The sequence below is a fragment of the Periplaneta americana genome, chromosome 6, assembly GCF_040183065.1.
Source record: "Periplaneta americana isolate PAMFEO1 chromosome 6, P.americana_PAMFEO1_priV1, whole genome shotgun sequence".
In the NCBI taxonomy this organism is placed as follows: Eukaryota; Metazoa; Arthropoda; class Insecta; order Blattodea; family Blattidae; genus Periplaneta; species Periplaneta americana.
In genome coordinates this window covers 185,375,256-185,390,218 of record NC_091122.1, presented here as the reverse complement: position 1 = coordinate 185,390,218, position 14,963 = coordinate 185,375,256, and the positions used below count along the sequence as shown (strand labels likewise).

General features: G+C 36.1%; 1 protein-coding gene across 4 annotated transcripts in view; it reads left to right on the top strand.

The window, feature by feature from the left end:
- Positions 1-14,963, top strand: part of LOC138702125 (cytosolic carboxypeptidase 1-like) — a 225,387-nt gene that overhangs the window by 172,455 nt on the left and 37,969 nt on the right. For all 4 annotated transcript variants that reach the window (XM_069829721.1, XM_069829719.1, XM_069829720.1 and 1 more), the window contains one exon: positions 9,060-9,147. In XM_069829721.1, the coding sequence (XP_069685822.1) occupies positions 9,060-9,147 (88 nt within the window). The remainder of the gene's footprint in view (positions 1-9,059; positions 9,148-14,963) is intronic.

Sequence of the window (14,963 nt, the reverse complement as noted above, 5' to 3'; positions counted from 1 at the left end):
ATATCCCGCGACAGTTACATTTCTGTGAAGTATTTAAATGGAACGCAAATGTCATAAATTCTCCTCTCGTTTAACAGAACAGGTTTCGCTTTATTGCACCTTGTGGACGGTAATTACAGTTCCGACCTTCCTTTTGTTAAGAAGACATGTTCACACGCCCACAGGCTATCTATTAATGTATCGATCCCAGTAAACCACTAGCAGAATCCGTCTGTGATTATATATAAATATTAATTATTTTAGGCATTAGCCTTCAGGGCTTTCTGGAATGAAAATTTGATTTTCTATTGGCGTGTAATTTCCGTTGACTTTGCCTGTTGGTTATTTTTTTAGGAAAATAGTTCCTTTGAATGCCATGAATCTACCATGGGTTTCACTCCTCTTCCGAAGGATCATGTTCTTGATTTTTGTTGTCTCCGACGAAGTTTCAGTCCATTAATCTCGAATCCAATAGTAAACAAAACAAGTTTACAATGCCAAGATCTGAAGTGAAACAATGAGTGTCACAAGAATGACACATACTTTCCCTTATACAGAGCTTTCAGTTCGGATCCCGGCCAGAAACGCGCATCAGACATTCTTTCATGGCCGGCGTAGACCGTCGTTATTACTAGAGCCCTGCATTTGGATACAAGTTAGGTATACAGCGATCATAACTGGCTTTGCTTGGTACGGAGAGCACTGCGAGTCAAAGCTGTTCAGTCTACAGTGAAGCATTCTCCGGTACTGTGTTTGCATCTGTTTATTCGTGTATAAAGCGTTGAGAGACATGAATAGTACTCCTATACATAATACCACGTGGATTTAATAACAGAATATTTATTTAAAAGCATCTTATGTCTTATAGCTCGACTATTGATCAGATTTTTTTTTGTATTCAACAGATATTGGAGAAAAAATGGGAATATAAGGGTACAGTATATCAGTTATTCATAGATTTCAAAAAGGCGGATGACTCGATTAAGAGAGAAGTTTTATATGATATTCTTATTGAATTTGGTATTCCCAAGAAACTAGTTCGATTAATTAAAATGTGTCTTAGTGAAACTTCCAGCAGAGTCCGTATAGGCCAGTTTCTATCTGATGTTTTTCCAATTCACTGCGGGCTAAAGCAGGGAGATGCATTGTCACCTCTACTTTTTAACCTCGCTCTAGAATATGCCATTAGGAAAGTTCAGGATAACACAGAGGGTTTAGAATTGAATGGGTTACATCAGCTTCTTATCTATGCGGATGACGTGAATATGTTGGCAGAAAATCCACAAACGATTAGGGAAAACACTGAAATTCTACTTGAAGCAAGTAAAGCGATAGGGTTGGAAGTAAATCCCGAAAAGACAAAGTATATGATTATGTCTCGTGACCAGAATATTGTACGAAATGGAAATATAAAAATTGGGAGGAGAAGAGGTGGAGAAGTTCAAATATCTTGGAGCAACAGTAACAAATATAAATGACAATCGGGAGGAAATTAAACGCAGAATAAATATGGGGAATGCGTGATATTATTCGGTTGAGAAGCTTTTGTCATTGGTCTGCTGTCAAAAAATCTGAAAGTTAGAATTTATAAAAGAGTTATATTACCGGTTGTGAAACTTGGACTCTCACTTTGAGATAGGAACAGAGATTAAAGGTGTTTGAGCATAAGGTTCTTAGGAAAATATTTGGGGCTAAGAGGGATGAAGTTACAGGAGAATGGAGAAAGTTACACAACGCACAGCTGCACGCATTGTATTCTTCACCTGACATAATTAGGAACATTAAATCCAGACGTTTGAGATGGGCAGGTCATGTAGCACATATGAGCGAATCCAGAAATGCATATAGAGTGTTAGTTGGGAGGCCGGCGGGAAAAAGACCATTAGGGAGGCCGAGACGGTGATGGGAAGATAATATTAAAATGGATTTGAGGGAGGCGGGATATGATGGTAGAGACTGGATTAATCTTACTCAGGATAAGGATCAATGGCAGGCTTATGTGAGGGCGGCAATGAACTTCCAGGTTCCTTAAAAGGCAGTGAGTAAGTAAGTATATATCTTATAGCAAAATTTTACTGATATTGGAGAAAACTGCATCCATTAAAGCATTTTAAATATTATAAAATGTTGAAAATTGGAAAATCGAGTAAACAAGTATCAAAGTACAGCATGTATATGATATATTATACAATTGATATCCTTCCTTCCTATACAGGTCTACCACACACATTTTTCTCCTACATAACAGCGCGAAATATGAACTGAATAAAAAGTGAAATTAGTTAGAATGAAGAACAAAGTCTGTCAGAATGACAGTTTAAAGGGCTGCAGCTCCACGCACGCGCTATCCCTTTAAATTCGTCCTGAGGGGCTTTAAATTGTCATAGGGCCAAAACAAGCACAGATTTAGAAAACTGAAACATTATTTTATTTTCTTAGAGTTAAAAACTAAATTTCAATTTGTAATGGTTTTTTTCATTATGTTCACCGATCCATAGCCTTGATAGTCCATGGAACCAAACCCTGGACATTGCAATGTAGCATTATACAGCGATGATGGAGGACTCGGTCCATCCTCTATAATTACCGTCAATAACTTCTTGTTTGCTTTTAATTAATAAATCGATAAAATGCGGACAGGTGTAGGTAAACAGACGACCTTTCTTTTTCAGAGAATCGTTTACCTGCGTCTGGAATCAGATTAGCCTACTAATTAAGAGTTACCTTAACTGGGACTTGAGCCACGTGTCCTGGCACAAGTAATGGGTTCTAAATTATGAAAAATTGCATTTTCAAAAGCGCAGTCAACTTTCAGTAGTCATTGGTACACGGTAGTGTCAATCATTAGGCAGAGGCTACGAATAGCGTAGCTTTCAGACACGTGTGAAGGACGTGATAATGTATTCCGTATATTCTCAGAAGTGCCCATGTAAGGCTTGATCCTACCTTTCCAAGAACGAGTAGGAATTGTGTCTCTTATACCGGCTGATCGACGTCCTTTCCTTCCAGGAGGAAGAACTTGTTGACAACGCTGAACCCTCCCAGTGCCGTGTAACCGATGATTAGAGATGGTAGCCTAGATTTTAGCAACTTAAAATTAAACATTTAATTCTTCAGAAATCAGATTTAGCATTTTATAGCATTTTTAGTGTTACAATGTAGCATTTTGGGTGAAACATTTTTATGCAAAATTTAGTGGTAGAAATTCAATGTCATCAATGTGTAAACAGGTGCATTTTATAGATTCTCCAGTTAAAATTCTTGAAAATAAGTAAAGGAACGTATAAACTTACAGTGAAATTGTGAACATTAAAAAACATGCCAAATGTATGATGTGATTTTATTGTAACCCATCTTATTACTCAGTCACCCGCTATCACATACAATTTGTTTTTAAGTCAATACTGGGTCTAGGGAGATCGCATAGGTAGCCACTATTCACCACCAGCACCAGACATATTAGTTGAGTACTCGAAGACATATTAGTTGAGTACTCGAGATAACAACAAAGAGGGTATCAGGTAGGTCGCATTCCTATATACAAGCAATACAAATAAGCAAAAAAAAAAAAAAAAATAGCACTCTAAAAGGGTTGGTATAATTTCGTGAGTGCAAGGGTATTTTCATGATAATCCTTAAATTCAAAATACTTAGAAATATTCAGTCAAATTTTAAATTTATTCCTCTGTCAAATTCATAACTACAACCCAAACAAAGTTCTTTCTGTATTTTGAAAGGTATATATCATGAAACCATTGATCACAACTGATACACTGAATCCATCTTTCACCACGCTTGTCGTCCTCGAAATTTCCTGAGCAAGATCCGCTAAAAAATTATTAGGCTTATCATTTTGCTTTTCTTTAAGCACAGATCTCTTTGTTTGGCTCCTGAAGATGAAAGGCTGGAAATATTCTCCTTGACTGCTGCTTTGGTACCTTCTGTTCTCGCCGAAGTAGCCAAGAAAAATATGAAGTTTCTCTGCGACAGCTTTGCTTTATTTTAGACACAATCAATTGCCTCTCATATCACTTACATTGTATTTCTTTTCGCATTTTACCCTATGATTATCTGCTATCTGCAACTGAACGACATGTACAATATATCAGAGATGCTATGAATACACACAAATATTTTACGTTTCTTGCATTTGATATTTCTTCCACCAGAGAATGTTGTTATACCATAGAAAAAAAATTAAAGAGAAAAAAATGGCTTCGTGTAATGAGAAAAACGCAAGGAAATAATCTCCCAAGATAAGGCTTCGTTACATAGTCACTGCATTGTTAAGTTTATATTTTTCACCAAGAAGTATACAATGTCAGTTCTTTAAATTGAAAACAATTTGGACCACAAAAAACAGCAAAAGAAACTTTTCTTTTAACAAAGGAAATCGGATTGAGTATTCAAAGCTATAGATCTCACAACTCAAGAGGTAGGAGCGTCAAGAATGCAGTGAACGAAGTCTATGTTATAATACATCTTTTGCCATTAGAATTACATTTGTGGCTGGTATAATTTCGTGATAATTTTAAATAAAATATCACGAAATTAGCTGAGTTTGCCCCACTATATGAAGAGTGCACTGTAAGAATGATGGATGTCACTTTCTTGTTAAAAATGAACCAAGACTGTCAATGCATAGCTTAAGACATATAGAATGTACATAGAGAGTTACATGGCATTAACACTGATAGTCATTGTCCAGTAATGATCGGAAAATCACAGTTAAGCTTTGAGCGCTAAGCATTTCAAACTTTCAATTGCTTCTCCTGCAAAATGTATTCCAAATGACATCCATCATTCTTGCAGTGGACTCTTCATATATTTTCATACTAGCCGTACCCGTGCGCTCCGCTGCACCCGTTAGAAATAAATATAAAGTAATTATATAATTAAAATAGGACATTTGATCTAGGGAACATTCGTGTTTGGTGGAAGGATAAATCGTTTATTATGTTACTTAATTTAAATTGTATTTGCATAATTAAAATGCGATCATTTTGATCCAGAGACCACTCATTTGGTCATAAAAATTAGTTTAGGAAACACAGGAAACGAATATACAGAATAGCCTATCAAGTTTTCTGTGCATAAGAATCTATTTTAATCTTACCTGTCCTCGATTCACTCAGAAGTAACTGTGATAACATTATAGCATTATGTCCATCTAGAGAAACTACACTTTCCAATGGTAAAATAATAAATAATTATACAAATCGGTTAATTTAGCTTCCGATATTACTTCATACAAACACAGGAACATTATCTGTAGGCTATCTTTCATAGCTTTCGATTGTTGCTGACCAAGGCCCCTTATAGACGAAGTCATTTGTTTTTTAATTCATTACACGGCCTTAGATAGCAGTTATTTTAATTTTAAAACTCATTTATCTCATTAAATATCAGTCCTATCAAAATTTTTCAAGGAATAAAACTTATCGCAAATTTTTTTAAAGAAACTTTTGTTATGTAACATTTTTCACAAAAATCAATAATAAGCGAGATATTTCGATTTATTTAATTCAGGCCCCCTTATAACCCCCCTTTTAAGTAATGTATTTTGAATGCCATATAGCCTAAAATCTAAGTTACAACGAACTTAATTTATATTCCAATTTTCATCGAAATCCGTTCAGCCATTATCGCGTGAAAAGGTAACAAACATACAGACAGACAGACATACAAACAAAATTTCAAAAAAGCGATTTTCGGTTTCAGGGTGGTTAATTGTATATGTTAGGACCAATTATTTTTGGAAAATCGAAAATTATCAGAAAAATTTCGGCTACAGATTTATTATTAGTATAGATAATAAAAGTTAATTTAATAAAATGTCTAAATTTCATTTCACTATTTAAAAATCTCCCGTCTCTTTGGCCCACTCTGTATAAGGCACAGATAGGCCTAGTTTGTGTCTATCTCACACTTATGATTTCTCGTGGCCAAATTCTTGCAAGTGGTGCGTTTATTGACTCAAAAGCCAATTATTGGATTTGGAACGGGTCTCGACGCTGCTCATTCTCATGTGGTGGCAGTGTAGCTATCAGTTCATACTCACGAATGCTAAGTGCGGTTCACTAGGCTTGAAAGACAAGAAGTCGATGCTTGTTGCTGAAATGTCTGTTTGCATACTTGTGATCGTTGAACATGAAAACTCGCACTCATGTCATTGCTGACACCTAGCTCCAATACGACAGCTCGAGGGCAATGTACCTGCAACACAGATTTCAATAGCGTCAATGGAACTGTACTCAAGTGTGCGTACACTCCATTCTTCGTATTTAAATCATGTGTTGCATAACCCTCATTTAAATAGGAGCGCACGCTCATACAAACTGTATATGCCACGTGTACACTGTTCGCACTTATTATTGTTGTTTTATTCGGTCGATTTCTAAAACACGGACGAAATCGTGGTTCAAAACCTCGGGTTCTAAACCGCGATAGAGGTCTGAATCCTTATGCGATTTCTAAAACGGGGTCGAGACGCGGCTTGAGAAGAAACCGAGGTTTTATATATGGCAACGTAGCTAAGAATCGATTTTTATTCCTGTACACAGTCGATATTAGAAAGAAATGAACATCGGGATTAATATTTTTATTGAATTGCAGTAAGTCACATTCTTTTGTTCTCAGCTAAGTTATTGTTGTATTTACTGACTAGCCGTACCCGTGCGCTCCGCTGCACCCGTTAGAAATAAATATAAAGTAATTACATAATTAAAATAGGACATTTGATCCAGGGAACATTCGTGTTTGATAGAAGGATAAATCGTTTAATATGTTATTTAATTTAAATTGCATCCAAATAATTAAAATGCGATCATTTTGGTCCAGAGACACTCATTTGGTGCAATGACAATTCCTTTAACATGTTTCTTAATTGTTATTAGGCCTACTTGCAACCATAGTTTAATGAACATTGACATCATTTAGATTTAATGTGTATATTTTATTTTACTTGTTATAGGTTTCCATTGAATTATGGTAATAACTTAATTTTAACCCTTGTTTTCTACGTATTCAGTAAATGGCGCTTGGCCCACTATGGTTCTGAACCCTTCAAATAACTTAAATTATATTATATTATATTATATTATATTATATTATATTATATTATATTATATTATATTATATTATATTATATTATATTATATTATGTTATATTATATTATATTATATCAGAAGTTACTGTAATAACATTATAGCATTATGTCCATCTAGAGAAACTACACTTTCCAATGGTGAAATAATTAATTATACAAATCGGTTAATTTAGCTTCCGATATTACTTCATACAAACACAGAAACATTCTCTGTAGGCTATCTTTCATAGCTTTCGATTGTTGCTGTCCAAGGTTCCTTATAGACGAAGTCATTTGTTTTTTAATTCATTACAAGGCCTTAGATGGCAGTTATTTTAATTTTAAAACTCATTTATCTCATTAAATATCAGACCTATCAAAATTTTTCAAGGAATAAAACTTATCGCAAATTATTTTTAAAGAAACTTTTGTTATGTACCATTTTTCACAAAAATCAATAATAAGCGAGATATTTCGATTTATTTAATTCAGGCCCCCTTATAACCCCCCCCCTTTTAAATAAAGTATTTTGAATGTCATATAGCCTAAAATCTAAGTTACAACGAACGTAATTTATATTCCAATTTTCATCGAAATCGGTTCAGCCATTATCGCGTGAAAAGGTAACAAACATACAGACAGACAGACATACAAACAAAAATTTAAAAAAAGCGATTTTCTGTTTCAGGGTGGTTAATTATATATGTTAGGACCAATTATTTTTGGAAAATCGAAAATTACCAGAAAAATTTCGGCTACGATTTATTATTAGTATAGATTTAGAATGTGGGCTATGTACGTTTAATACTAGCATTACTATTTAATAGGGAACGGATTTTTAGGTACAAGAATGATATTGACCAAATAATTACCACAAGTCGAGCGTTTATGTTGTAGTTCATCATTTGTTCCTAATTACTACTAACATTAACTAAGTACATAAAAACCCGGTTTAAGGAATTAATAACCTAAATATTAACTCGATTAAAATTTCAATTGAAACTAAAATGTAGTATGGTTGTATTTTCACATATAACTGGCCTACTACTTGGAAAGCGTCAGTAGCATAAAACTTAAAATAAGAAGACAAAATCACGTTTGCTTCAAATTCTTGTAGGTCCACAACATTTTCGAGTATTAAATGACATGTCCAAAACTACTGTAAAGACTAAGAATTAAGTTATATCGTCTTATAGGCATAAATATGTAATTCATATAAAATATTATATCTTATTTTCCTCAAAGCAACAAAGTGTAAAAAAAATTGTGAACCCGCCGCCTCTTGCATTTCGTTGCAGATTATTATTTAGCATTCTTGCTAAATTTTGTGTTGATTCCTTCGAAAATCTAAATATTCGTCTGCAATTAGCTATAGTCGTTATATAGTTGCAAAGAATTATTTTTGTTTTTCATCACTATAATCCGGGAATTTAATACTCACAGACACAAATTTTCCTTTGATAATCATCCAGCTGATCTACTACCTCCATCTCGTACACATGAACCCGTGGTTTTAAACCTACCCCAGCCGTGGTCTCTGCTTCAAACCATGGTTTCGAGCCATGGCTCAGAAAAATGAAAAAGACCTCGTTTTATAAATCCAAACGCGGTTTAAAGCTATGGTCGTGGTCTAGACCTTGTTTTAGAAATCGACCCATTAAGTCTGTTGTTAACGAAGTTATGCTGCGCGATTATCTATATTTCGTAACATTGGTCATAACTAGGAGGTATTTTCGCGAGATGAGTGTTAGATTGGCCATAGGATTGCGTGATACTGATCTTACAGTCGGAAGAAACTCCACTGGTTAACCAGCTGCCTTAACGCCAACGGCTGAATAGAGACTTTAGAGGATTTATCACACTCCATGCTATGCCATTTTCACAGCTTTGTTTTCTCTAAATGCAAACAGATTTTGGGCAAAAAAAAAACAGTTTTACATTTGGTCAAGAGTTGTAGATGAGTTTCTGACTGATGTTTCTCCTTGTTACCAGCCACCGCTGCGGACTGTCAAATGAGGATCTGAACCGTCGCTGGAGCCGCCCGGATCCAAATCTGCACCCTGTGATCTACCACACCAAAGTGAGTTCATCCCTAATATGATGTAGAAATTGAACTGATTGTCATCATTAGTATAGCAAGACTGCAGTCAGCATGTGCGAGAATCTCCGCGGAGTACCACTCATGTTAAATATTAGAGAGAATTTCGCTTATAAGCAATGCACCAATCAACTGTAAGATTCTTTGAGCTTAACCAATCAAAGCCAACTGTCAACTGCAATCTTGTCGCACCTGATGCGCATTTGTTTAATATCTAGTCGCACCTGATGTTCAGATGTTAAATATTTCCGTTGTTTCCTTAAGAATACAGTGGGCCGTGATATTGCGTGATGGTTGTGCTAGCAAATGTTTTAAATATATTCGCGATATACTCTTATTCAAATATCACAAAAGTTGTTTAATTTTGCTGTTTTACTAACGCCGTTTCCCAAAGCTACATTTACAGGTAAAGTGAACTAGATATACCGGGTGTTCATTTCAAAGTGTGTCATGACGTCACTGTTGTGAGTCAGCGATTTGAAGCTAGTTTCAGCTTTTATGTCAGAGAAGTTGCCTATTAATCAAGGCGTTCAATCTGAACTTGAGAACGTGTACGGTATAACTTGAACGTCGTAGCAACAGATGGCGGTCTGTACGGTCTGTGTGCTACCATAACCTCTTTTGCGCGGGCAAGTCGTACGCAGGCTATTTATTATCATCGGTTGCGTACGGCAACATTCCACAACACAAATCAAATGCTCCGTATCCATGTTGACCGTCCAAGTTAATGTCAACAAATACGTAAGTAATCGTCTTAACCCTCTCCCCATATCCCGACAGTAAGAAAAAACTCACCTCAGTACGTGTTTCCAAACAGTTCACATTCCTGCCACTACCGGCGTTACCGTACGTATGTATGTATGTATTTATTTACACTGCAAGTGGGCAAGCACCCGGTATCGGTAGGTTCTCTTCTGAATGAACGCCGTACTTGTTAGGCAACTTCTCTAGCACATAGGTAATACGCCTCTGCGGAAGTGTAGGAAGATTGAATTCTCCAGGCTCATCGGCTAGCCATATGACGACATATAGCGAGCCATGACACACTTGGAACTGAACACCCAGTAGAAGTTGACTAAATAACTGGATATGACGTCAGAAGTCAGAAGCTACATAGTGCATACCAATCAAGTTCGTAGTAAACGGAAATGTTTCCTTGTTTGATGACTTGTACACTAAACAAACATCAGCAAATGAAGCTAGGGAATTTAAAGATGATTTGGAAATAAAATAAAAGCGTGCACTGTATAATGTAGAATAACACGTTAACATTAAACATTAACATTGTTAGTGCCGTGTCTTCTCTACATTTTTTTAAATATTGTAATATTTTAGGTCCTCATCTTTTCCACTTAATTTGTAATGAAACTGCATTGGGACACTGCCTTCTTAATTCAGTACTGCACCGTGATGTCATGATTTTTAGAAAAAAGTCGGTGAAGAAGGCCATGATTCAAGCATACCTATGCAAAGCTTCGTGGTGTGTAGTATGGACTTGAGCTTCGGTACACGGGCTAATCACAATTTCTACAGCTATTGTCAGATGTTTATCCATGAATTTCATATTGCAGGAGGCCAAGGCAATTAAATATATTAAGTTAGCAAATTAAATATCCTATTTAATAGTAATATAATGATGTTATCTTTTTATTTATTATTATTATTATTATTATTATTATTATTATTAAGCCACCGGCTTAGCTCAGTCGGCAGAGGCGCTTGCCTGCCGATCTGAAGTTGCGGTTACGCTCGGGTGGGTTCGGGCTGATTACCTGGTTTGGTTTTTCCGAGGTTTTCCCCAACCGTAAGGCGAATGTCAGGTAATCTATAGCGAATCCTCGGCCTCATCTCGCCAAATACTACCACGCTATCAGCAATCTCATCGACGCTAAATAATCTAGTAATTGATACGTCGTCGTTATATAACCAAATAAAAAATAATCTTATTCAAATAACACTCAAGTTCACACACATCTCTTAGGACAATTCATGCGGCCTGCGCGACCGCCAATTATCGACAAGATATCTCTTGTGGTATTTCCTATTATGTTACTAAAAATCTCCCATAAAGCATATCTCTGACTTCGTAAAAATGTTCCTCGTCTTCTGCATTTCTTTGATTTTTGAAACCGCTATTCAGATTTGGATTTTATCGCTTTCTCATAGCAAAAACGCCTTCAGCTTGGTTTACTTTGACTATTACACTTTTACTACGTCACACTACTTTTGACCAATAAAACGGTACGAAAGGACGTCTTTCAACCAATCATGGATGCTTATCGCACAATTTTATCGCGTCCCTAGCATTTGTTTAATTTTATTGCGTCCCTAGCATTTGTTTATTTTTATCACTACCCTAACATTTGTTTCTTTGTTTGCCAACATTTCAAACTGCACTGGTCTGGACGTCAAAAAACAGAAAATTACAAACCACTCCAGTCGATGCACAGCACTTTCAAATATGGTTAGCATTGGCATTCAAGAACAAGAATTAATAAAGATCACTGGTCATATATGAAGAGCATCATTCGGAAATCCTGAATAAGTTGAGGGATACACCATGTACATCAACGAGTTCACTTCTCTTACGCACATGTCCAATATAACATCAACTGAACCACCAACCACTAAAACATTCAAATTTGAAAATTGTACTTTCAATAATTGTTTCTTTTAAAATTATTCATGTTTATTTTTTATTTCATCATCGTTAATTAAAACGTTCCTTGTTTACTTCATCATCATTCATTAAAACTTTTCTAACACTTGTTTATATTATTTAGGTTATGTTTGTTATAGCTTCTGCTATATGATATTATGAATAGTCACGTATCAGAGATTGTTTAATACTAAGATTTATTGAAAATCATCTGCCAAGTGACGTTGATTACTGGGATCGGGATAATTGAAGTGGAATGCAACTGTTTTAATAAAAATGAAACTGAATCAACAAAGCCTTCTTGACCAGTAATCTTCCACAGAGTTCAATGAAGATTCCATAGTTGGCACAACTGAATAACTGATAACAAGAAAACAGTTAATCATAACACACTACTGCCATCTACTAGCGTAATATTTATAATGTTGAGATGGTACAAACTAAAGACAGTTTTGTATTTTCGTAAGTCAATTAATATTTTATTGTATTGGAGTACTTCGTTACTTCTAACCTTTATATACTTTCTTCTAATCGTGTAATAGTCAGTTAAATCCCACTCGAGTTTTGATTTTCTCTAGATAAATCAAAACCTCTAGTGAGATTACTGTTGATAAATGCCCTTAACTTGACAACCAAATACAATGGTGCTTACAATGTCGTTTGCTGGCATCGCTGTCATTGGACGCGTGACAATTTGATTGTAGCGGAAAATGTGCCTAACATTACAAGCATCACGAAAATATTATGAATTTCAAACAAAGACATGATATAAAAGACGTCTATACATTGCTGGTATCAACTGCTCTTTGTGTCATCGTCCTTCGCGACCTAAACAATGACTTTACCCAGAGCAGTGAATAGAAAGTTCTTTCCTACTCCCATACTAAAATTTACTTACTTAATGTGTGATGATGTCTCTTTCTTTTAACTTTTAAGCGATGGCCTTGAATACAGCAATTCATTTTATGTTATAACGAAACAAAATATATAATTTTTATTTTGCTTTTTTTTTTTTGCCATTTTTGTCGAGTAGATCATATTTTCACATTTTTCGTGGTCATTAAAAACCATATTATCATATTCTTATTTCTTTTTTTATAGCATTTTTTAAATTTCTTTTTATTTTCCAGCAGCATTACATACAATAGTTTCACTGCTTAATAGTTTTTTTATTTACTAAGCAAACTGACCTTCAGTCGGCGGTCATAGTGATCTGACAAAGAATGAGGAGGGTAGATTTTACCCGGAAATTTAGAGCTCACTGCATCCTACCACCACTCTTCAGCTTTCGGCCCGCAAACGCGTAAAACCTACCACGTGGAAGTTGTTTAAAACTTCCTTCTATGTCGAGGGTGAGGAACAGTGTGGGTGGGATGGGGAAACAATTGAAATAAGATTTTTTTTAATTGAGTTTCTCCGAGCACTTCGATTGTGCATGGCTTTCTTATTTGACCACAGTAACATCTTCATAACCTGATAATAGCCTATAGTCCGGATCAGCTTACTTAATACCTTAAGGTTGAACCTAACCATTCCCCCCCCCCATTACTACATATGCTAGTGGATTATGGTGATTTTCTAGCTTGAAGATTGCTGGTAAAATTCATGTTCTGGGAATAATACGTTAATTAAGTAGTAAAATATCGCTGCAATCGAAAAGTATTGGGAATAAATTTGAATAAGAAACAAAAAAAAAGTTTCCTTTCCAGGCAGGATTCGAACCAAAAAAGTCTCAGTTACCAGTCTATCGTGCTCTGGAGTGAACAAGGCTCTGAAATCAGCTACAAGGGTCGGTCCGGTTTTTTTTACCACTACTGTACATATGACGCTGGAGGGCCATACATACGTTTGTCCGTAAATCTCGACTGCCACCTAAATAAGACATTGAACTCTACAGGATTTCTAAAAGCGTCCGAGACATTTGGTCTGTTACGAGTACTCCAAGAGCCTGTTTCAGGTTCAACCACATGTCGTTTAATTTTTATTACGTTGACTTTGTCCATGTTTTTCGTTTTGAACTGCGTCACCATCATCTGACCTTGAAACGAACTCCTCTAGTGTATGTCCAGATCTTGTAAGTGAATGCCGTTCATTCAATCTCTTTGCTAATTAAGGTTTTATTATTTCTGTGTCATGCCAAGCACACGCTGTTCTCTTTTCGATACTTGCTGTCTGCTCCGTGTACTGACAAGCAAGTGTTGCAGTAATTGCCTTTGGTTGTCCGTCGAGGCTAGCGTCTTCAACTGTGGCCGGATGCGATAGATTTTAAAGCCCATCACGAAGAAATAATACGCTAGAAGGGATTCCATATATTACTTCAGGATTTCACGAAGCCCTGCAGGACTGGCCAAGGTCATGACTGTCGCTTTCGTCCTGATCTAGAAGACTTACGTAAATCATCTCTGACAGAAAGCAAGCAACCAGGATCCGCATATTTTAATGACAGTCATAAAATTGCATGTATTTTCTCATATTTTACGCGTCTACAGAAAAGTACACAGATTCAACTGTAAATAACAACACAATGGAGCGAGGCATCACGGTTTCCCCCTCATTTTTCACTTAAAAGACAATCTTTATTATTCTCCGCGGAAAATCTCCTTCAGCGACTTCACAGCCATCGCGAATCACAGGAGTGCAGCGTTGCCTCATGAAGGAATATCGCTATCAAAGGGGACGTTGGCGGTCGGGAATGTAATTCTGAAGTTCAGTAGCTTGCCAGATACAAAGAGAATGCATTTATAAGTGTTCGTATGTCCGAAAAAAAAATTGTAATTTTAGGCCAAACCGTACAATTAACTTATTATAGCGCAGTGTTCGATCTTCACGCATTCCCGAAGGATAGCGCTATTGAATAATTTCGAGGGAAAAATTGTTCCGGGGCCGGGTATCGATCCCGGGACCTTTGGTTAAACGTACCAACGCTCTACCAACTGAGCTACCCGGGAACTCTACCCGACACCGATCCAATTTTTCCCTCTATATCCACAGACCTCAAAGTGGGCTGACAACCGTCAAGCTACCAACATTGAGTGCACACTAACTGTGTGTGACTTAAATTGTGGTTTTCTGTTAACGAACAGTGACGTATATTATGCAAATCAAGCTTTCAGGTATAACTCCCTGTGAAGTTGATTTG